The 22,739-nt window shown below is 43.4% G+C and overlaps 1 protein-coding gene across 1 annotated transcript in view; it reads left to right on the top strand.

Moving 5' to 3' along the window:
* The window catches only part of TCERG1L (transcription elongation regulator 1 like), a 295,127-nt gene that overhangs the window by 239,561 nt on the left and 32,827 nt on the right, over window positions 1-22,739 (top strand). Inside the window, exons 9-10 of the mRNA XM_038743981.1 lie at window positions 9,254-9,323; window positions 20,087-20,222. Coding sequence (XP_038599909.1) covers window positions 9,254-9,323; window positions 20,087-20,222 — 206 coding nt within the window. The remainder of the gene's footprint in view (window positions 1-9,253; window positions 9,324-20,086; window positions 20,223-22,739) is intronic.

The raw sequence follows: 22,739 nt of genomic DNA, 5'->3' as shown, positions 1-22,739 counted from the left end.
AATTGTATATGCACCTGCTTTATCTTTATGGGTGGTGAGTAGATTTATGACAAGAGTAGTTAAATTTAATAGCCCTAACCCTCATTTTTTGAGGGAAGAACAATGATGGAGAAGTGTCTCTGCCTACTGTCTCTAAGGAAGTCGCTGGAGAGTAATCAATGATTTTTATTGAGCACTTATTTTAGTCAGAGAACTGTTCTAAATGATTGGGAGAGTACAGTACAAGTCGATAGACAATATCCCTAGCCTCAAGGAGCTTACACCTGAGGGCTCCTGGAAGAGGGGCAACAGAGAAGTAGCGTGGCCTGGGGTCAGTAGGATCTGGGTTCTAATCCCAGTTCTCCCACTTGTCTGCATTGTGATCTTGGGCAAGTCACTTTTCTTTGTGCTTCAGTTACCTCATCTGTAAAATGGAGATAAAGACTATGAGCCTCATGTGGTACATGAACTGTGTCAACCTGATTATCTTGTCTCTACCCCAGTGCTTAGTAGAGTACCTGGCACTTAGTAAGTACTTAGCAATTAAAAAAAAAAAAAACCCAGGGGTGCTATTTGCATAAGAGGTATTTGGTTGTCATATGAAGTTTTCTGGGTATCCTATTAATTCTACCAATCAGGAGGCAAATAGGTTGAACTACATTGCAACATGGTAACCCTCCACCCGCAACAACAGTCACATGATAATTATAAGTAATAATAATGATGGTATTTGTAAAGTGCTTACTATGTGCCAAGCACTGTTTTAAGCATTGCGTAGATACAAGTTAATCGGGTCAGATACAGTCCCTGTCCCACATGGGGCTCATACTCTTATCACAATTTTACAGATGAGGTAACTGAGGCCCAGAGAATCAATCAATCAATCAATCGTATTTATTGAGTGCTTACTGTGTGCAGAGCACTGTACTAAGTGCTTGGGAAGTACAAGTTGGCAACATATAGAGACAGTCCCTACCCAACAGTGGGCTCACAGTCTAAAAGAAGTGAAGTGACTTGCCCAAGGTCTCACATGTGGCGGACCTGGGATTAAAACCCGGGGCCTTCTGACACCCAGGCCTGGGCTCCACCCATTAAGCCACTCTGCTTAGTACAGTACACCATACCAAATAGGCACTCAATCCATCCCCTGCCCCGCTTCCTTCCTCTTCTTTTTTCTCCCTCTTCTCCTCCTAGCATCCTGGTAGCTTTTCCCGAAACCCCAAATATGTTTAACTTTTCTCACCCTGTCCCTTTCATTCATTCATTCAATCATTCAATCATAACTACTAAGCACCCGGGAGAGCACACTACAACAATAAACAGACACATTCCTTGCCCACAGCAAGTTAACACATTTCCCTTCGAGCCCCCGTTGCCCAGAGTAGGGCTGGCTCTTAGGGATCCAAGAGATCTTGCCGCCACCACATCCTCCTCCCTTACTTGGACCTGTCCCCCCAGTCTTATAGTTTGGGGACTCCAGGTCACAGCTGGAGAGAAATTGTTTCAACTTTTTCACAAAGCCAACCTGTTCAGAAGTGATGGATATAAGACTCCCAAGAGGCAGAAAGCTCAGCCTTCAGAAAAACACCCTTCTTCTACTCCAAGATCTAGGGAAACAGTTAGTTTTCCCTTAGATCATCTCTGTCATTCTGCCTGTTGATCATCAAGCCGCACAAAAGCTGGTCCAATCTAAGTCTGAAAAGATCGCCAAGTTCCTTCAACTATTAAGAGAGGTTTGCAGAAATCCAATTAGGTCATGAAGCATTTCTGAAGATTAATTAATGATTTAGAAGGCAGAGTTTATGAGCCATTTCTAAAATGAGTAGCATTCTCTTCAGCCAATAATTAATTAAGACATACCCAGTTCTTTATTCATCTTGTCACGCTAACCTAAATCAGAGAGGATCATGCCTAGTGACTGATGCTTTGTTTGGAAGGAACCATTTTTTTGTATGAACGATGTTTCACTTATTTTGAGGCGAGAATACATGTTATCTAATCACATGAAATAATGATTAAGGTTCATTTTTATCACTGCTATTTTTAGAGATGAAACAAATGAGTTTTACATTTGCAAGAGGTTACATTTATAAAGCTTGGTTATGTTTGGAATTTAAGTAGCTTTTGAATAAAAGCGAAAAAGCAAGTGCCAGCCAGACTAAATACCATCAAATAATTTATGGGGTATAAGTGCCTGGCATTATGAAAATGCAGATTCATTCTTTATTCTGGCTGGAGAAGTTAAAGACTGACTCCTTTGCTTCATTCTGTCATTAAATTATGCTCTAATTGCTTGTCAACACATCCAACTACGTCGTTAATCCAGATTCTACAGGGAGAATTAAGAAGGAAGGCATGCTATGATCCGGGATCCTCACAAGATGAAGGTGCCAAATTGTTAAAAGGTCCCCAGCTACATGTTAAGCCCTTAAAGGACAGGGATCATGTCTACTAACTCTGTCATATTGTACTCTCCCAAGTGTTCATTTCTCCTTCACTCACATTTATTGAATGTTTACCGCGTAAAAAAACACTGTACTAAAGTGCTTGGGAGAGTACACTATAGCAATAAACAGACACATTCCCTCTCTACAACGAGCTTAACAGTATACAGGGGGAGACAGGCATTAATATGAATAAATAAATGAATTACAGATATGTACATAAGTGCTGTAGGAGAGGGAGAGGGTAAGAATAATGGGAGAAAGTCAGAGGGATGCAGAAGGGAGAGGGAGAAGAGTACAGGGAGGCTTAGGGAAGGCCTCTTGGAGGAGGTAGGCCTTCAATAAGGGTTTGAAAGTAGGTATTGTCATTGTCTGTCTAACATGAGGAGGGAGGGCGTTCGAGGACGGAGGCAGGATGTGGGAGAGGGTTTGATGATCATCATCATCATCAATCGTATTTATTGAGCGCTTACTGTGTGCAGAGCACTGTACTAAGTGCTTGGGAAGTACAAATTGGCAACATATAGAGACAGTCCCTACCCAACAGTGGGCTCACAGTCTAAAAGGTGGGCTCACAGTCTATGATGAGATAGAGGGGATCAAGGAACTGTGAGAAGGTTGGTGTTAGAGGAGCCAAGGGTGCTGGTGGGTTGGAATAGGAGAGCAGTGAGGTGAGGTAGGAGGAGGCAAGGTGATGGACGGCTTTAAAGCCGAGGGTGAGGAGTTTCTGTTTGATGAGGAGGTGGATAGGTGAGGAGTGGGGAAACACAGTCTGAACGTTTTTGTAGGAAAATGATCTGGGCAGTGGAGGGAAGTGTCAATTGGAGTAGGGAGAGATGGGAGGTTGGGAGGTCAGCAAGGAGGCTGATAAGTAATCAAGGTGAGAGAAGAGATGTGCTTGGATTAATGTGGTAGCAGTGTGAATAGAGAGTAAGGGTACAGGGCTTGGTACAGAGCAAGTGCTCAAGAAACAGTGTGGCCTAGAGAATAGAGCATAGGCTTGAGAGTCAGAAGGACCAGTCATTCATTTTCATTCAATCATATTTATTGAGTGCTTACTGTGGGCAGAGCACTGTACTAAGCACTTGGGAAGGTACAATACAGCAATAAAGAGAGAGAATCGCTGTCCACAATGAGCTCATAGTCTAGAGGTGGGGAGACAGACAATGATACAAGTAAAGAGACCAGGGTTCTAATCCCGGCTCCATCACTTGGCTGCTGTGTAACCTTGAGCAAGGCACTTCACTTCTCTAGGCCTCAGTTCCCTCATCTTTAAAATGGGGAATAACAATGTGAGCCCCACGTGGGATGGTGGCTGTGTCCATCCTGATTACCTTGAATCTAACCCAGGGCTTAGAACAGTGCTTGACCCATAGTAAGTGCTTAACAAACACCGCAATCATTGTTATCATTTTTATTAACAGTAATAATAATGTCTCCGTCACTTGTCTACTATGTTTCCTTGGGCAAGTCACTTCACTTCTCTAGTCATTCATTCATTCATTCAATCATATTTATTGAGTGCTTACTGTGTACAGAGCACTGTACTAAGTGCTTGGGAAGTACAAGTTGGCAACATATAGAGACGGTCCCTACCCAACAGCGGGCTCACAGTCTAGAAGAGGGAGACAGACAACAAAACAAAACATGTGGACCAGTGTCAAGTCATCAGGAAAAATAGGAGAAAAGCTAGATGCATATCATTAACAAAATAAATAGAATAGTAAATATGTACAAGTCCTCAGTTTCCTCATCTGTAAATGGGTATTCAGACTGTGAATCCAATATGGGACAGGGGCTGTGTCCAACTTGATTCATTTATATCTACTCCAGCACTTAGCATGGTGCTGGGAACATAGTGAGCACTTAACAAATACCTTTGAAAAAAATACCATACCATTCCAAGTGATCATCTCATTGAGAAGCAGCGTGGCTCAGTGGAAAGAGGACAGGCTTTGGAGTCAGAGGTCATGGGTTCAAATCCCGGCTCCGCCAATTGTCAGCTATGTGACTTTGGATAAGTCACTTAACTTCTCTGTGCCTCAGTTACCTCATCTGTAAAATGGGGATTAAGATTGTGAGCCCCCCGTGGGACAACCTGATCACCTTGTATTCTCCCCAGTGCTTAGAACAATGCTTTGCACATAGTAAGCACTTAATAAGTACTATTATTATTATCATTATTGACTGAATGATAGATAGATTGATTAATTGGTTTGGGAGTGAGCCAGAGGGAGGAAGAATAGAATGAGGAAGAGAAGGCAGGTCTCAGAATCTCCCTCTGTCTCCCACAAACACCATAAAATAAAGACTCGGATAATGCTTCCCAGCCGAAAATAAGGGAAAATTGCTGAGGTCAGCTGGTTTGCTTCAATAATACTAATACTAATACTAACAATAATAGTAATAATGCTATTTGTTAAGAACTTACTATGTGCCAAGCACTGTTGTAAGCGCTTGGGTAGATACAAGGTCTCAGGTTGTCCCACATGGGGCTCACAGACTTAATCCCCATTTTCCAGATGAGGCACCTGAGGCCCAGAGAACAATAATAATGATAATAATGATAATAATAATAATAATAATAATAATATAATGGCATTTTTAAGCACTTACTATGTGCAAAGCACTGTTGTAAACACTGGGGAGGATACAAGTTGCTCAGGTTGTCCCACATGGGGCTCACAGTCTTCATCCCCATTTTACAGATGAGGTAACTGAAGCACAGAGAAGTTAAATGACTTGCCCAAGGTCACACAGCTGACAATTGGCAGAGACAGGATTTGAACCCATGACCTGTGACTCCCAAGCCCGTGCTCTTTCCATTGAGCCATGCTGACTTTCCCGAAGTCACACAGCTGACAAGTGGAGAAGCTGGGATTAGAACCCATGACCTCTGACTCCCAAGCCCAGGCTCTTGAATGGGTTCTAATCCAGGCTCTTGACCAGGAACCAAAGTTTCATAATCAATCAATTAGTTTATCAATGGGATTTATTGAATGATTACTGTGTGCAGAGCACTGCTCTCAATCTTTGGAGTAAGCTCCAAATAATGATAATAATTATTAATGATAATAAATGATAATAATTGATAATAATTGATAATTAATGATGATAATAATGCTAATAATTATTGTACTTATGAAGCGCTCAGTACATGCCAATTCAATGGGATTTATTGAATGATTACTGTGTGCAGAGCACTGCTCTCAGTCTTTGGAGTGATAATAATGATAATAATTATTGTACTTATGAAGCGCTCAGTACATGTCAAGCATTGTTCTAAGCACTGGGGCAGACACAGGTTTATCAGGTCAGACTCAATCCCTGACCCACATGGTGCTCACACTCTCAATCCCCATTTTAGGGATGAGGGAACTGAGGCCCAGAGAAGCGGGGTGACTTGCCCAAGGTCACACAGCAGACATGCAGCAGAGTGGGGATTAGAACCCAGGTCCTTTTGACTCCCAGGCCTGTAGTCTATCTACTAGGTCATCCTGCAGCACAATACTAAGCTCTTGGGAATAAGTAAAAATAGAACTAAATTGCTAAACAGGTTCCCTGCCCACAGTGAGCTTACAGTCTAGAGGGGGAGAGCAGTCCAGATATGGGGAGAGTTCTATCTTCTTTCCAATAGGACACACTGCCTCTCCTTTCACCTACTGTCTGATCTCAGTTCAAGCCATTGGCAAGCCTCATTATCTTCAGCAAGTGTTCGGGTCCTTAGCTAAAAAAAATAATAATGATATCAATAATGATCATAATGATATTAACTGTGGTATTTATGAAGTTCTTACTGTGTGCTAAACACTGTTCTAAGCACTGAGGTAGATACAGGGTAATTAGTCAGTCACAGTCGGCACAAAATAACAAGAATAATCATAATAATATATGTAATAATAATAATAATAATAATTAATAATAATAATAATATTTTGTTAAGCGCTTACTATGTGCAAAGCACTGTACTGAGAGCTGTGGGGGATACAAGGTGATCAGGTTGTCCCACTTGGGGCTCACATTCTTAATCCCCATTTTACAGATGAGGTAACTGAGGCCCAGAGAAGTTAAGTGACTTGACCAAGGTTACACAGTAGACAAATGGCAGAGCCAGGATTAGAACCCATGACCTCTGACTCCAAAGCCCGTGCTCTTGCCACTGAGCCACGCTGCTTCCTAAGTGCCAAATATTGTTCTGAGTGCTGGGGTAGATACAAGGTAGTTAGATCAGACACAATCAGCATGTAATACCACTACTAGTCCTACTAATAATAATTATTATGGTACCTGTTACGCGCTTACTATGTGTCAAGCAGCCAAGTACTGTTCTAAGCACTAAGGCAGACACAAGGTAATCAGGTCAGAAAAAAGAGCCCAGCACATGTTATTTGCAGGGGGAAGAATGGTTTTTCATTGTGCCCATGCCGGAGGCATTGGCTTCGTTGAGACATACTCCAATTCATCGACATTAATTTCTGTTTAGGTTAAGTGCTTTCTGAGGGAGGCTTTTCTATTTTCCTGCTTGGAGGGAATAGTTTCAACCAGCCCATCTGCCCTTTACCTTGAGTCATTTTCCCTCCAATTTTCCCATTAGGAACAACATCACAGGTTCGAAACAGTGCACCTTGCAACCTCAGGAATTAATAAATGTTCAGACAGTTGCAGAGTCAGCAGAATAGATGGCTCTTGATTAATGACTTCGAAACATCAAGGTGGGATTATCGGGCTTGCTTATCAGAAAATGTTCCCCATAAGTTTCCTCATTAGGATTTTTAAACTAGGAGAAAAAATGAAGTGAAAAAATTAAAGAAAACACTTAACTTTGTAATGACGGTTCAGGTTTCATTTAAAAAAATGTGTGCTTTCTGAATTATGAGGTTGAAATTGAGCCAGAGAGATTACTGATTTCTTACTCACTTGAAAATATTTCACTGACACGAGGTTTAAATCATTCTAGCCCATTATAGATTTTCTTTCAGCCTCCTACTTCTCCATCTGCACCTCGTGATCTTGAATCACAAGATTTTCCCAGATTTCATAAACATCTAGATTTCATAAACATCTCCCTATGTGTTTGGCATTTTTCTTCCCTTTGTTGTGTATTGAGGGATAGACTTCTGTGTTGACCATATGTCCCTGTTTAGTTAGGACAATGCCCAAATTATGGATTTTACAGTATCACACAGAGAAAACTCTCCCCTCCTTGAAAACCTTATTGAAAGCAGCATGACCTAGTGGTCGTCTTCCCTTCCTCCTCCCTCCACCCTCCCTCTGTCCTCTGACTCTCTTTTCCTCCTTCCATCTTCCCTCATATTCTTCCTCCCTCCCACTTTCCTTTCTCTTCCACCCCCCTTCCTCATCCCGCATCTGCATCCTTCCTTGCTCATCCCTCCCTCCCTGATCTTCCCACCATTATCCCTATCTTCCCCTTCCATCATCCCTTCTTTCCCTCTTCCTTCCCTCACTCCTTCCTTCTTCCCCCCTTCTCTCTCTGTCTCCCTCCCTGCATCTTCCCATCTATCTTTATCTGTATCTATTTCTATCTATCTACGTATCTATGTCTTCTCTCCCTCCTTCCTCCATCCTCCCTCCATTTTCAGGCCCTCAAAATCTCCTTCCATCTTCCAGCCCTTTAAAATATGAAGCGGGGGACGGGTTCTCAGAAACATTTGTGAATGGGATCACCGTTATTGGGTAGGGACCATCTCTATATGTCGCCAACTTATACTTCCCAAGCGCTTAGTACAGGGATCTGCACACAGTAAGCACTCAATAAATACGATTGAATGAATGAATGAAATGGGATCAGGAAGGGGGAATAGAGAAAAGGAAACTTCAGGGAGATTAAGCGGGCAGCCCGGGACAGGCTGACCAAGAGGAGCTGAGTGAATATCTGTTCACCTTTCTTTTCTCAAATTCCTCCTGTCAGCTCCCTCTGGCAGTTTCTCCTGTCACCCTCTTAGGTGGATGTCCCTTTGGCTAGTTGAATTTTTAGGGTGTAGGTAAGAGCAGCAAGTGGCACAATCATTATGGTGTGTAATAAGTGTTTAGCAGGTGCCAAACATTTGAATTCACTCAATACATATGTAACAATGATTCATTAATTTAAGCACTGGGGTTGACATTAAGGCATCAAATAAGACATAGTCAATCCTATTTATGGAGCACTTACTATGTGCAGAACTCTGTATAAGTGCTTGGAAGAGTCCAGTATGACAATAAACAGACACATTCCCTGCCCACAGTGAGCTTACAGTCTAAGGGGGAGAGAGGTATAGTCCATGTCCCAAACAGGATTCAGAATCTCCAAGGTGGGATAGGTTTTTCCCATTGTACAGATGAGGGATCTGAGTCTCAGAGAGGTGAAGTCACTTGCCCAAGGTCAACCAGCAGGTCAGCAGAGAGCTGGGACTAGAACCCGAGTATCCTGACTCACTAGCCATACTCTCTCCTTGCTGCCATGTAGTCTAGACTGTAAGCCCGTTGTTGGGTAGGGATTGACTCTGTTGCCAAATCGAACTTTTCAAGTGCTTAGTACCGTGCTCTGCACACGGTAAGCTCTCAATAAATACGATTGAATGCTTGAACGCATGAAATATAGGAAGATAAATTAGGTTGCTAACATTTGGATGGAAAACAAAGGAACAGCGTCAAAGCTAAAATCAGGCAAAGCTTGAGTGGGATAAAGAGGAGGAAATTTTTGTTCCTTCTGTTTTTGCTGCACTTCGCTTTATGAAAATTGCAAATCACATTATAAGGCAATGAACAGCTTCAATAAAATGCGCCTGAATATTATTAGGTTTGTCATTTGAAGTTTCCTTTCCTTTTAGCAGGAAATAGTGGAGATTCCAGTTCCGAAGACGTAAATGAAGACCAGAGCTTGAAGACAAAGAGAAACAAGTAAGTACCTGCTTCTCTATTTACATGGAAAGCAGTGTGGTGTAGTGGGTAGAGCCCCGTGCTGGGAGTCAGAAGGTCATGGGCTCTAATCTCGGCTCTCCCGCTTCTCGGCTGTGTGACTTTGGGCAACTCACTTCACTTCTCTATGTCTCAGTTATCTCATCTGTAAAATGGGGATTTAGACTGTGAGCCTCATGAAGGACAGGGACCGGGTCCATCCTGATTTCTTTGCATCCACACTGGTATACTGTTCCCAGACTTAACAAATACCTTAATTATTATTAGTACAGTGCCTGGCACATAGTAAGTATTTAACAAATACCATAATTCTTCTTCTTATTATTATTCAGTGGTTTTGCCTGTTTCCTGGTGGGTGTAGGGGGAATGGATGTGAGTTTTGGAGGAAAAATGAGTGTGCTTGGGATGGGTGTGAGGTAAGAAAAATGGATTTAGTCCAGTCTCTAAACTGGCACTCCCAGTGAAAAGATGTGTCCACAAGTGTCAGCTGAGCGGAGTAACAGCAGCAGTAGTAGCAGAGGTAATGATACTGGTAATAGTAGGAGTAATAGAATTGGAATGAGTAGCAATAGTAACAGAGGCAGAAGTGGCACTATTGGAATTGGCAATAGCAGTAGTAGCAGCATTATTATTATTAGTGTTAATAATAATAATAATAATAATAATAATAATAATAATGATAATAATAATGTTGGTATTTGTTCAGCGCTTACTGTGTGCCAAACACTGTTCTAAGAACTGGGGTAGATACAAGGTAATAGGTAATCAGGTTCAGGTTAGAGAAGCAGCGTGGCTCAGTGGAAAGAGCCCGGGCTTGGGAGTCAGAAGTCAGGGGTTCGAATCCCGGCTCTGCCACATGTCTGCTATGTGACCTTGGGCAAGTCACTTAATTTATCTAAGCCTCAATTACCTCATCTGTAAAATGGGGATTAAGATTGTGAGCCCCACGTGGGACAACCTGATCACCTTGTATCCCCCCCAGCACTTAGAACAGTGCTTTGCACATAGTAAGCACTTAACAAATGCCATCATTAATTAATTAATTAATTAATTATCCCACATGGGGCTCACAGTCTTCATCCCCATTTTACAAATGAGGGAACTAAGGCCTAGAGAAGTTAAGTGACTTTCCCAAGGTCACAGAGCTGACAAGTGGTGGAGAGAATTAGAACCCACGACCTCTGGCTCCCCAGCCCATGCTCTTTCCACTGAGCTACGCTGCTTCTCTCTGTATTAGTATGTCACAGTAGTATTAGTATCAGTCATAGTATAGTAATAGTAATTACCAGTAAAAACAGTAGTAGCAATACCAGTAGTAGCAGAAATAGTAGAAATAGAGAATAATAATAATAATAGTGATGGTATTTGTTAAGCACTTGCTATGTGCAAAGCACTGTTCTAAGCACTGGGGAGTATAGAAGGTGATCAGATTGTCCCATGTGGGGGGCTCACAGTCTTCATCCCCATTTTACAGATGAGGTAACTGAGGCCCTGAGAAGTTAAGTGACTTGCCCAAAGTTACATAGCTGACAATTGGCGGAGCCAGGATTTGAACTCATGACCAGGGAAGCAGCATGGAATAGTGGATAGTGCACAGGCTTGGGAGGGAGAAGGATCTGGGTTCTAATCCTGGCTACTCCACCTATTGTGTGACCTTGGGAAGTCACTTCACTTCTCTGGGCCTCATTTACCTCATTTGGAAAATGGGGATTGAGACCGTGAGCTTCGTGTGGGACAGGGACTGTGTCCAACCTGAGTAGCTTATGTAGCCAGGATGACTGAGATATACACTTGGAAGAAACAAGACTGCCTAACGGATAAATCACGGGCCTGGGAGACCGAAGGACCTGGGTTCTAAACCAGTATCCACCAATTATCTGCTGTGCTTTCTTGGGCAAGTCACTTCACTTTTCTGGACCTCAGTTACCTCATCTGTAAAATGGGGTTTCAGTCTATGAGCCTCTTTTGGGACATGGACTTTGCCTATTGTATCCTCAGTATCCGCAGTATCCTCAGATGAGATCTCTTCTCTCCTCTCAAGTGGTACTCCGGTCACCTGTGCTTCTTACCCTCCATCCCTCCTCCCATCCTTTTCCATCTTCAACTGCTCACTCTCCACTGATTCCTTCCCCTCTGCCTTCAAACATGCCCACGTCTCTCCCATCCTAAAAAAACCCTCTCTTGACCCCACCTCACCTTCTAGTTATTGCCCTATCTCCCTCCTACCATTCCTTTCCAAACTCCTTGAACGAGTCATCTACACGTGCTGCCTCGAATTCCTCAATGCCAACTCTCTCCTCGACCCCCTCCAGTCTGGCTTCTGTCCCCTACATTCCACCGAAACTGCCCTCTCTAAGGTCACCAAGGACCTCCTGCTTGCCAAATCCAATGGCTCATATTCTATCCTAATCCTCCTCAACCTCTCAGCTGCCTTCGGCACTGTGGACCACCGCCTTCTCCTCAGCACGCTATCCAACCTTGGCTTCACACACTCTGTCCTCTCCTGGTTCTCCTCTTATCTCTCCGGCCATTCATTCTCAGTCTCTTTTGCGGGCTCCTCCTCCCCCTCCCATCCCCTTACTGTAGGGGTTCCTCAAGGGTCAGTTCTTGGTCCCCTTCTGTTCTCTATCTACACTCACTCCCTTGGTGAACTCATTCGCTCCCATGGCTTCAACTATCATCTCTACGCTGATGACACCCAAATCCATATCTCTGTCCCTGCTCTCTCTCCCTCCCTCCAAGCTTGTATCTCCTCTGGATGTCTGCCCACCATCTAAAACTCAATATGTCCAAGACTGAACTCCTTATCTTCCCTCCCAAACCCTGCCCTCTCCCTGACTTTCCCATCACTGTTGACGGCACTACCATCCTTCCCGTCTCACAAGCCCGCAACCTTGGTGTCATCCTTGACTTCGCTCCCTCGTTCACCCCTCACATCCAATTCATCACTAAAACCTGCCGGTCTCACCTCCACAACATCGCCAAGATCCGCCTTTTCCTCTCCATCCAAACCGCTACCCTGCTTGTTCAATCTCTCATCCTATCCCGACTGGATTACTGCATCAGCCTCCTCTCTGATCTCCCATCCTTCTGTCTCTCCCCACTTCAATCCATACTTCACGCCACTGCCCAGATCGTCTTTGTGCAGAAATGCTCTGGGCATGTTACTCCCCTCCTCAGAAATCTCCAGTGGCTACCAATCAACCTACGCATCAGGCAAAAACTCCTCACTCTTGGCTTCAAGGCTGTCCATCACCTTGCCCCCTCCTACTTCAGCTCCCTTCTCTCCTACTACAGCCCAGCCTGCACCCTCCACTCCTCTGCTGCTAACCTCCTCACTGTGCCTTGTTCTCGCCTGTCCCGCCGTCGACCCCCAGCCCACATCCTCCCCCCTGGCCTGGAATGCCCTCCCTCCCCACATCCGCCAAGCTAGCTCTCTTCCTCCCTTCAAAGCCCTACTAAGAGCTCATATCCTTCAGGAGGCCTTCCCAGACTGAGCCCCCTTCTTCCTCTCCCCCTCCACCCCCTCCCCATCCCTCCCCGCCTTACCTCCTTCCCCTCCCCATAGCACCCGTATATATGTTTGTACATATTTTTTACTCTGTTTATTTTGCTTGTACGTATTTACTATTCTATTTATTTTATTTTGTTAATATGTTTTGTTTCGTTGTCTGTCTCCCACTTCTAGACTGTGAGCCTGCTGTTGGGTAGGGACCGTCTCTATATGTTGCCAACTTGTACTTACCAAGCGCTTAGTACAGTGCTCTGCACACAGTAAGTGCTCAATAAATACGACTGATTGAATGAATGAATGAATATTGATTCATTCATTCTTACAATCGTATTTATTGAGCACTTACTGTGTTCAGAGCACTGTACTAAGTGCTTGGAAAGTAGAGAAGCAGCGTGGCTCAGTGGAAAGGACACGGGCTTTGGAGTCAGAGATCAGGGGTTCAAATCCCGGCTCTGCCAAGTGCCAGCTGTGTGACTTTGGGCAAGTCCTTTCACTTCTCTGTGCCTCAGTGACCTCATCTGTAAAATGGGGATAAAGACTGTGAGCTCCCCCTGGGACAACCTGTTCGCCTTGTAATCAGTGCTTAGAACAGTGCTTTGCACATAGTAAGCGCTTAATAAATGCTATTATTATTATTATTATTATTATTATTATACAGTACAGCAATAGAGACAATCCCTGCCCACACCTGGCTCATAGTCTAGAGGTGGGGAGACAAACATCAGTACAAATAAACAGACATCAGTACCAATAAACAGACCTCCATATAAATAGAGTTATAGATATATACATAGATACATAAGTGCCGTGGGGTGGGGCGGGGGGAAGAGCAAAGGGAGTGAATCATGGTGATGTGGAAGGGAGGGGAAGTTGAGGAAAAGCTAGTCTTAGTCTGGGAAGGCCTCTTGGAAGAGGTGCACCTTCAGTAGGGCTTTGAAAGGGGGAAGAGTGGTCGTTTGGTGGATTTGAGGAGGGAAGGCATTCCAGGCCAGTGGTAGGACGTGGGCCGGGGGTCGATGGCGGGACAGATGAGAACGAGGCCCAGTGAGGAGGTTAGCAGCAGCAGAGGAGCAGAGGGTGCAGGCTGGGCTGGAGAAGGAAAGAAGGGAGGTGAGGTAGGAGGGAATGGACAGCTTTAAAGTCAATAGTGTGGAGTTTTTGTTGGACACGGAGGTGGATGGGCAACTACTGGAGATTTTTGAGGAGGAAGGGGGGGTGACATGCCCAGAGCATTTTTGTGGAAAGATAATCCAGGCAGCGGAGTTAAGTATAGACTGAAGTGGGGAGATGCAGGAGGTTGGGAGATCAGAAAGGAGGCTGATGCAGTAATCCAGTCAGAATAGGAGGAGCGATTGTCCTAACGTGGTAGCAATTTGTTTGGAGGGGAAAGGGCAGACCTTGGCGATGTTGTGAAGGTGAGAATCGACAGGATTTGGTGACAGATTGAATGTGTGGGATGAATGAGAGAGCGGAGTCGAGGATGACACCAAGGTTACAGGCTTGTGAGATGGGAATCTATCCAAGCACTTAGTACAGTGCCAGGTACACAGTAAACACTTAGCAAATACTATAAAAAAACAACAACAGGGTGGCCCAGTGGATCAGGCCCAGTGGATTAGAGAAGCAGCGTGGCTTCCTTCCCCACAGCACCTGTATATATGTATATATGTTTGTACATATTTATTATTCTATTTATTTATTTATTTATTTTACTTGTACATATCTATTCTATTTATTTTATTTTGTTAGTATGTTTGGTTTTGTTCTCTGTCTCCCCCTTTTAGACTGTGAGCCCACTGTTGGGTAGGGACTGTCTCTTATGTTGCCAATTTGTACTTCCCAAGTGCTTAGTACAGTGCTCGGCACATAGTAAGCACTCAATAAATACGATTGATTGATTGATTGATTGATTGATTGATTGGGGAAGTCACTTCACTTCTCTGTGCCTCAGTTACCTCATCTGTAAAATGGGGATTAAGACTGTGAACCCCACGTGGGACAACCTGATCACCTTGTAACCTCCCCAGCTCTTAGAACAGTGCTTTGCACATAGTAAGCACTTAATAAATGCCATTATTATTATTATTACTATCAGGCATGGGGCTAGGAGCCAGGGGACCTGAGTTCTAATCCTGACTGCCACTTGCCTCCTGGGTGACCTTAGGCAGGTCATTTCACTTGTCCATGCCTCAGTTTCCTCAACTGTAAAATGGGAATTCATTGCCTGTTCTCCCTCCTACTTGGACAGTGAGCCCCATGTAGGACAGAGACTATATCCTGCCTGATTAACTTGTTTCTACTCTGGCTCTTCAAACAGTGCCTAACTTCACATTACGCACTAACAAGAACCATTAACAAAAGCAAAATGCAGCGTGAGAGAGCCATCTTGACGTTGGAGGATGGACCTTGAAGTGTGTTTAACTTATTCCCTTTTTGTCTGCAACTTTCTCTACAAGGACTAGTCCTCCAGGGATTGAAACAAACCTCTCTTCAACTAGCTGAAAATTTCCATCTGGCATTGTTTCTTCTTGTAGCAAATTCCATTACCTTAATTCTCCTTGGGTGAAGAAGTAATCATTGTCTTTACTATTTTACTATAGTAAAATAAAATATAAATAAAATAAAATAAAATATAGTACTAAATAGTACTATTTACTATTGTATTTACTAAGCACATTCTATGTGTCAGTCGCTGTGCTAAGTGCTGAGGTAGATGGAAACATAGCAGATTACATACAGTTCTTATCCCACAAGGTTCATAGCACAAGTACAGCTCAGCGCAAGTAGAGAAAGGAAGAATCTTATTCGTACAGTGCCCTGCATACAACAATAATGATTATGGTAATTCTCAAGTACTTACTTTGTGCCGAGCACTGTTCTAAGCACTGGAGTAGATACAAGTTACGTAGGACACAGTCCCTGGCCTACATGGGGCTCACACTCTTAATCCCCAGGTTACAGAGGAGGTAACTGAAGCCCAGAGAAGTGAAGTGACTGGCCAAAGGTCACACAGCACACAGGTGGCAGAGCTGGGATTAGAACCCATGACCTTCTGATTCCCAGGCCTGTATTCTATCCACTAAGCCAGTAAGCGCTCAATAAATAATAATGGATGAATACCGATTTTAATGTTGAGGAAACAGAAAACAAGAGGGGTTAAGCAACTTGCCCAAGGTCACACAGCAGGCAAGAGGACAGAACTTGGATTCATTTATTCATTCATTCAATCGTATTTATTGAGCACTTACTGTGTGCAGAGGACTGTACTAAGCATTTGGAAAGTACAACTCAGCAACAGATTTAACTCAGCTATCCTGACTTCCAACACTGTGTTCTTTCCATTTATTCATTCATTCATTCATTCATTCATTCAATCGTATTTATTGAGTGCTTACCGTGTGCAGAGCACTGTACTAAGCGCTTGGAAAGTACAAGTTGGCAACACATAGAAACGGTCCCTACCCAACAGCGGGCTCACAGTCTAGAAGGGGGAGACAGACAACAGAACAAAACATATTAACAAAATAAAATAAATAGAATAGAATAGTAAATATGTAAAAGTAAAATAAATAGACTAACAAATCTGTACAAACATATATACAGGGGCTGTGGGGAGGGGAAGGAGGTAATGTGGGGAGGATGGGGAGGGGGAGAGGAAGGAGGGGGCTCAGTCTGGGAAGGCCTCCTGGAGGAGGTGAGCTCTCAATAGGGCTCCATTATGCTACGCCCATTTGTCTGCTTCTAGGAGTTGAGTCTAAACTTTGTGGGATAATCAATATAAAGTATATTTTGTTTAGCTTTTGTATATCATCCAGGAAACAAAATATTTTGTTACTTAGGAACCGTTAACGGAGAGAAAATCAATGTATATAATATTGTAATACATATATATATATATGTATATATTTATATACTGATTGTTTTAGCCTCTTAACCTACAATTAAACTAATATTTGTATCTTTCACTGGGTCCAATGATTCTAAAATAAGTATTTTGGGTAAGCACCAAATCTAGATTTATTGATGAATTTAACAGTTTGCAATTAATCTCATTTCACTTGTACAAATCATTCAGCGCTATGCTCTGATTTTTAGCAGCGTGGCCTAGAGGATAGAGCACAAGCTTGGGAGTCTGAAGGACCTGGTTTCTAATTCCATCTCCAGCACCTGTCTGCTGTGTGACCTTGGGCAAGTCATTTCACTTCTCTGGGCCTCAGTTACCTCAACTGTAAAATGGGGATTAAGATTGTGAGCCCCACGTGGGGCATGGACTGCAGCCAACCTGATTTGCTTGTATCTACCCCACTGCTTAGAACAGCGCTTGTCACATAGTAAGTGCTTAACAAATACCATCATTCCACTTGTAACTTTACTTTTAACTAATAAAAATGTATTGCAAAAGATCTTAATTACATTTCAATTATTTTAAACGATGACACTAAGCAACGTGGCTCAGTGGAAAGAGAATGGGCTTGGGATCTAGAGGTCATGGGTTCTAATCCTGGCTCTGCCACTTGTCATGTATGTGACTTTGGGCAAATCACTTAACTTCTCTGTGCCTCAGTTATGTCATCTGTAAAATGAGTATTAAGGCTGTGAAACCCACGTGGGACAACCTGATCACCTTGTATCCCCCTCCAGCGCTTAGAACAGTGTTTTGCACATAGTAAGCACTTAATAAATGCCATTATTATGATTATTATTAAAACCCAAATGAGAATTCCTTTTTTCAAAACTCCACATTTCTGCTTAACAAGAAAAGGCATATAATTTATCCTTCTGAGATAGTTGATGTATAAGTAGAATTTATGGATCCATTTCTGCAAGGTGGTATGGGTCTGTATAGCAATCTTGGCAATGCTGTGTAAATTCACATGATATTCATTTATTCAGTCAATCAATCATATTTATTGAGTGCTTACTGTGTGCAGAGCACTGTACTAAGCACTGGGGAGAATATGACAGGCACATTTCCTGTTTTGTAACCTTAAGTAAATAAGTTCACGATGGTATTATCATCTGAGCTCTTCACCATAAATATTTTCACTGGGGATCTCTTAACCTGCCTGTAAAAGGCTTTGTAATTCATTTTCAGATAGAAGCAAGGTGGCTTAGTGGATAGAGCACAGGCCTGGGAGTCAGAAGGTCATGGGTTCTAATCCTGACTCAACCACTTGTCTGCTGTGTGACATTAGGCAAGTCACTTCACTTCTCAGTTTATCAGTTACCACATCTGTAAAAGAGGGAATAAGACTGTGATTCCTATGCGGAACAGGGACTGTTGCCAACCTGATTTGCTTGTATCCACCCCAGTGCTTAGTACAGTGTCTGGCCCACAGTAAGCAGTTAACAAATTCTATAATTATTATTATTATTATTATTATTATTGCTAACTCTATTTCATGTTCCGAAGTGGTGTACAATTCTCTGCAGTCAGGAGGCACTCAAAATATATGCGTGATCGATTGGTGAAGATGTGTGAAAATTCATCAGTGCACAGATGTTGGGTTGAGAAAGCTAGGAGTATTGGGAATTAATCTGGGTCAGCTTCCTGATTTAATCGATCAGTCGTATCGATTACCACGGGCAAAGCACTATACTAGGGGCTTGGGAGAATAAAATCCCATAATAACAATAATAATAATGATGGCATTTGTTAAGCACTTACTATGTACAGAACATTCATTCATTCAATCGTATTTATTGAGTGCTTACTGTGTGCAGAGCACTGTACTAAGTGCTTGGGAAGTATAAGTGGCAACATATAGAGACGGTCCCTACCCAACATTCATTCATTCATTCATTCATTCAATCGTATTTATTGAGTGCTTACTGTGTGCAGAGCACTGTACCAAGCGCTTGGGAAGTACAAGTTGACAACATATAGAGACGGTCCCTACCCAACAGCAGGCTCACAGTCTAGAAATGGAGTAGAAAGATTTGTGGATAAGAGCTACACTGGGTGAGAGGTTCGTTCATATTTAAATAGGTGGTGCAGAAGTGCTGTCGTGGGAGAAGCAGTGTGGCTCAGTGGAAAGAGCCCGGGCTTGGGAGTCAGAGGTCATGGGTTCTAATCCTGGCTCCGCCACTTATCAGCTGTGTGACTTCGGGCAAGTCACTTCACTTCTCTGGGCCTCAATTCCCTCATCTCATCAGGAAAATGGGCACTGTTCTTAGCACTGGGGAGGATACGAGGTGATCAGGTTGCCCCACGTGGGGCTCACAGTCTTAGTCCCCATTTTACAGATGAGGGAACCGAGGCCCAGAGAAATTAAGTGACTTGCCCAAAGTCACACAGCTGACAAGTGGTGGATCCGGGATTAGAGCCCATGACCTCTGACTCCCAAGCCCGTGCTCTTTCCACTGAGCCACGCTGCTTCTCAAGAGTTGGTAGTCAATTTCCCTGCCCACAGCAAGCTTCCAGTCTAGAGGGGAAGGCAGACATTGATGTAAACGTATGTTTACACACATGTATCATGTATCATGGGAAGCAGTGTGGCTCAGTGGAAAGAGCCCGGGCTTTGGAATCAGAGGTCATGGGTTCGAATCCCAGCTCCACCACATGTCGGCTGTGTGACCTTGGGGAAGTCACTTAACTTCTCTGAGCCTCAGTTACCTCATCTGTAAAATGGGGATTAAGACTGTGAGCCCCCCCATGGGACAACCCTATCACCTTGTAACCTTCCCAGCGCTTAGAACAGTGCTGTGCACATAGTAAGCGCTCAATAAATGCCATCATCATCATAATTTGTACTTCCTAAGCGCTTAGTACAGTGCTCTGCACATAGTAAGCGCTCAATAAATATGATTGATGATGATGTATCGACTGTTTTCCCCCTCTAGACTGGAAGCTTGCTGTGGGCAGGGAACATGACTGCTAATTCTGTTGTATAGTGCTTTCCCAGTGCTTAGAAAGGTATTCTGCCCACATTAAGTGCCCAATCACCAATGATTGATAGATAAATAAATGAATTATGGATATATACATAAGTACTACAGGGCTGAGGGATGGGGGGAAAAGGGGCTAATCCAAATGCAAGGAAGACACAGAAGGGAGAGGGAATTGGGGAATGGGGGTCAGGGGAAGATAGAAGATTTTCTTTCTATTATTTCTAGGGGCCTGGTGACTCTGTGAAGCATCTGTCTTTTAAAGGTGCCTTCAGGAAGTGGTAAATAAAACAATCGTGGCCTGGATGGGCCAATTAAACATTCCCGTCTCGTGTTGTTAAAGGCTGGAAGGCTCTCCGGATGATCAGCAGGATCCGCTCGGAGCAGAAGAGAAAGCTGAGACAAACCCCCCCTGCCAGCTCATGTTTCCTCTGGAAGAAAGGCTAGCACGTTTCCGCGATATGCTTCTGGAAAGAGGGGTAAGAACACCGCACCGCCTGCCTCCCGGGAGGATATTTAATGCCGCTCCCAGGATTTCTGGCAAATAGAACAGTCGTTTACATGTTAGCTAGAGGACAAGCTCCTTTCTCAGGGACAGCGTTCCTGACTCTTTATTGTGAAATCTGATGCCGCACAATGAATCATTGCATGAAAAGATGAAGCCACAAAGAGGGAATTATGAGCTGGAAGGGTCTGGTCTGAATTTCACCCCCCGCAAAATAAGAGTTAAGCCAATCGCACTTGTATTCATTCAATCATTCTTAGAGAAGCAGGATCTCATAGCGGATAGAGCACGGTGGCTCAGTGGAAAGAGCCCGGGCTTGGGAGTCAGAGGTCGTGGTTCTAGTCCCGGCTCTGCCACTTATCAGCTGTGTGACCTTGGGAAAGTCACTTAACTTCTCTGTGCCTCAGTTCCCTCATCTGTAAAATGGGAATGAAGACTGCGAGCCCCATGTGGGACAACCTGATTTACCATGTATCCCTCCAGCACTTAGAACAGTGCTTGGCACATAGTAAATGACTAACAAATACCACTGTGCTATTATTATTATTTTTGTCTGCTGTATGACCTTGGGTAAGTCACCTCACTTCTCTGGGTCTCAGTTATCACATCTGTAAAATGAGGATTGAGTTTGTGAGACCCACATGGAACAGGGACTGTGTCTGAACTGAGTTGCTTGTATACACCCCTGTGTTAGTACAGTGGCCCACAGTAAGAACTTAATAAATACCATTATTATTATTATTATTATTATTTTTTATTATTATTTTTATTATTATTATTCATTCAATCTTTTTATTGAGTGCTTATAGTGTGCAGAGCACTGAAATAAGCACTTAAATCCCTAGTTTGGGGTTATAAATTTGGTATGCTGCTTTCTGGGAAGGGCTTGAAAAGGGATTTATTATTATTATTATTATTAATAATAATAATAATAATAATAATAATAATAATGATAATGGCATTTGTTAAGCTCTTACTGTGTGCCAAGCACTGTTCTAAGTCCTGGGGGGGATACAATAATAAAAATGATAATGATGGTATTTGTTAAGCACTGTGTGCAAAGCACTGTTCTAAGCAGTGGGGAGGTTGCAAGTTCTAAGTGCTGGAGAGGTTACAAGGTAATCAGGTTGTCCCACATGGAGCTCACAGTCTTGATCCTCATTTTATTGATGAGGTAACTGAGGCACAGAGAAGTTAAGTGATTTTCCAGAAGTCACACAGCTAACAAGTGGTGAAGTCAGGATTAGAACTCATGACTTCTGTCTCCCAAACCCATGCTCTTTCCACTGAGTGAGTTCTGCACTGTGAATTACAGAAGCAGCATGGCATAGTGGATAGAGTACAGGCCTTGGAGTTACAAGGGCATGGGTTCTAATGTACTAAGTGACTGGAAGAGTACAGTACAACAGAGCTGGTAGCTATGTCCTCTGCCTAAAAGGAGCTTACAGTCTTCCCTAGATGGGGAGAAGAGACAGAAACAGCGTGGCTTAGTGGAACGAGCCCAGGCTTGGGAGTCAGAGGTCATGGGTCCTAATTCCACCTCTGCCACTTGTCAGCTGTGTGACTTTGGATAAGTCAATTGACTTCTCTGTGCTTTAGTTACCTCATTTGTAAAATGGGGATTAAGTCTGTGAGCCCCATCTGGTACAACCTGCTTACCTTGTATCTACCCCATGGCTTAGAACAGTGCTTGGCACATAGTAAGTGCTTAACAAGTACTGTTATTATTATTATTATTATTACAAATACATAATATATAATTTAAAGGTGTGTACATAAGTGCTATGGGGCTCAGGGTGTGATGCATATCAAGTGTTCAAAGGTCACAGATTGAAGCGCATAATAAATACGATTCAATGACATGGAAGGGAGAGGGAGCAGGGGAATAGAGGGCTAAATCAGGAAAGGCCTCTTGTGGGTCGTTCATTCATTCATTCATTCAATCGTATTTATTCAGCACTTACTGTGTGCAGAGCACTGTACCAAGCGGTTGGAAAGTACAAGTTGGCAACATATAGAGACAGTCCCTACCCAGCAACGGGCTCACAGTCTAGAAGGGGGAGACAGACAACAAAACAAAACATGTGGACAGGTGTCAAGTCGTCAGAACAAATAAAATTAAAGCTAAATGCATATCATTAATAAAATAAATAGAATAGTAAATATGTACAAGTAAAATAATGAGTAATAAATAATAGTCAAATAATAATACTCAAATAATGAGTAATAATGAGTACAAACATATGTACAGGTGCCGTGGGGAAGGGGAAGGAGGTAGGGTGGGGGAATGGGCAGGAGGAGAGGAAAAAGGGGGCTCAGGCTGGGAGGGCCTCTTGGAGGAGGTAAGCTCTCAGTAGGGCTTTGAAGGGAGGAAGAGAGTTAGCTTGGAGGATGTGTGGAGGGAGGGCATTCTGGGCCAGGGGGAGGACGTGGGCCGGGGGTCGATGGCGGGACAGGTGAGAATGAGGCATGGTGAGGAGGTTAGCAGCAG

The sequence above is a fragment of the Tachyglossus aculeatus genome, chromosome 3 (assembly GCF_015852505.1).
Source record: "Tachyglossus aculeatus isolate mTacAcu1 chromosome 3, mTacAcu1.pri, whole genome shotgun sequence".
Taxonomy (NCBI): Eukaryota; Metazoa; Chordata; class Mammalia; order Monotremata; family Tachyglossidae; genus Tachyglossus; species Tachyglossus aculeatus.
The sequence above is the reverse complement of the archived record's forward strand: the minus strand, read 5'-3'. Positions and strand labels throughout refer to the sequence as shown.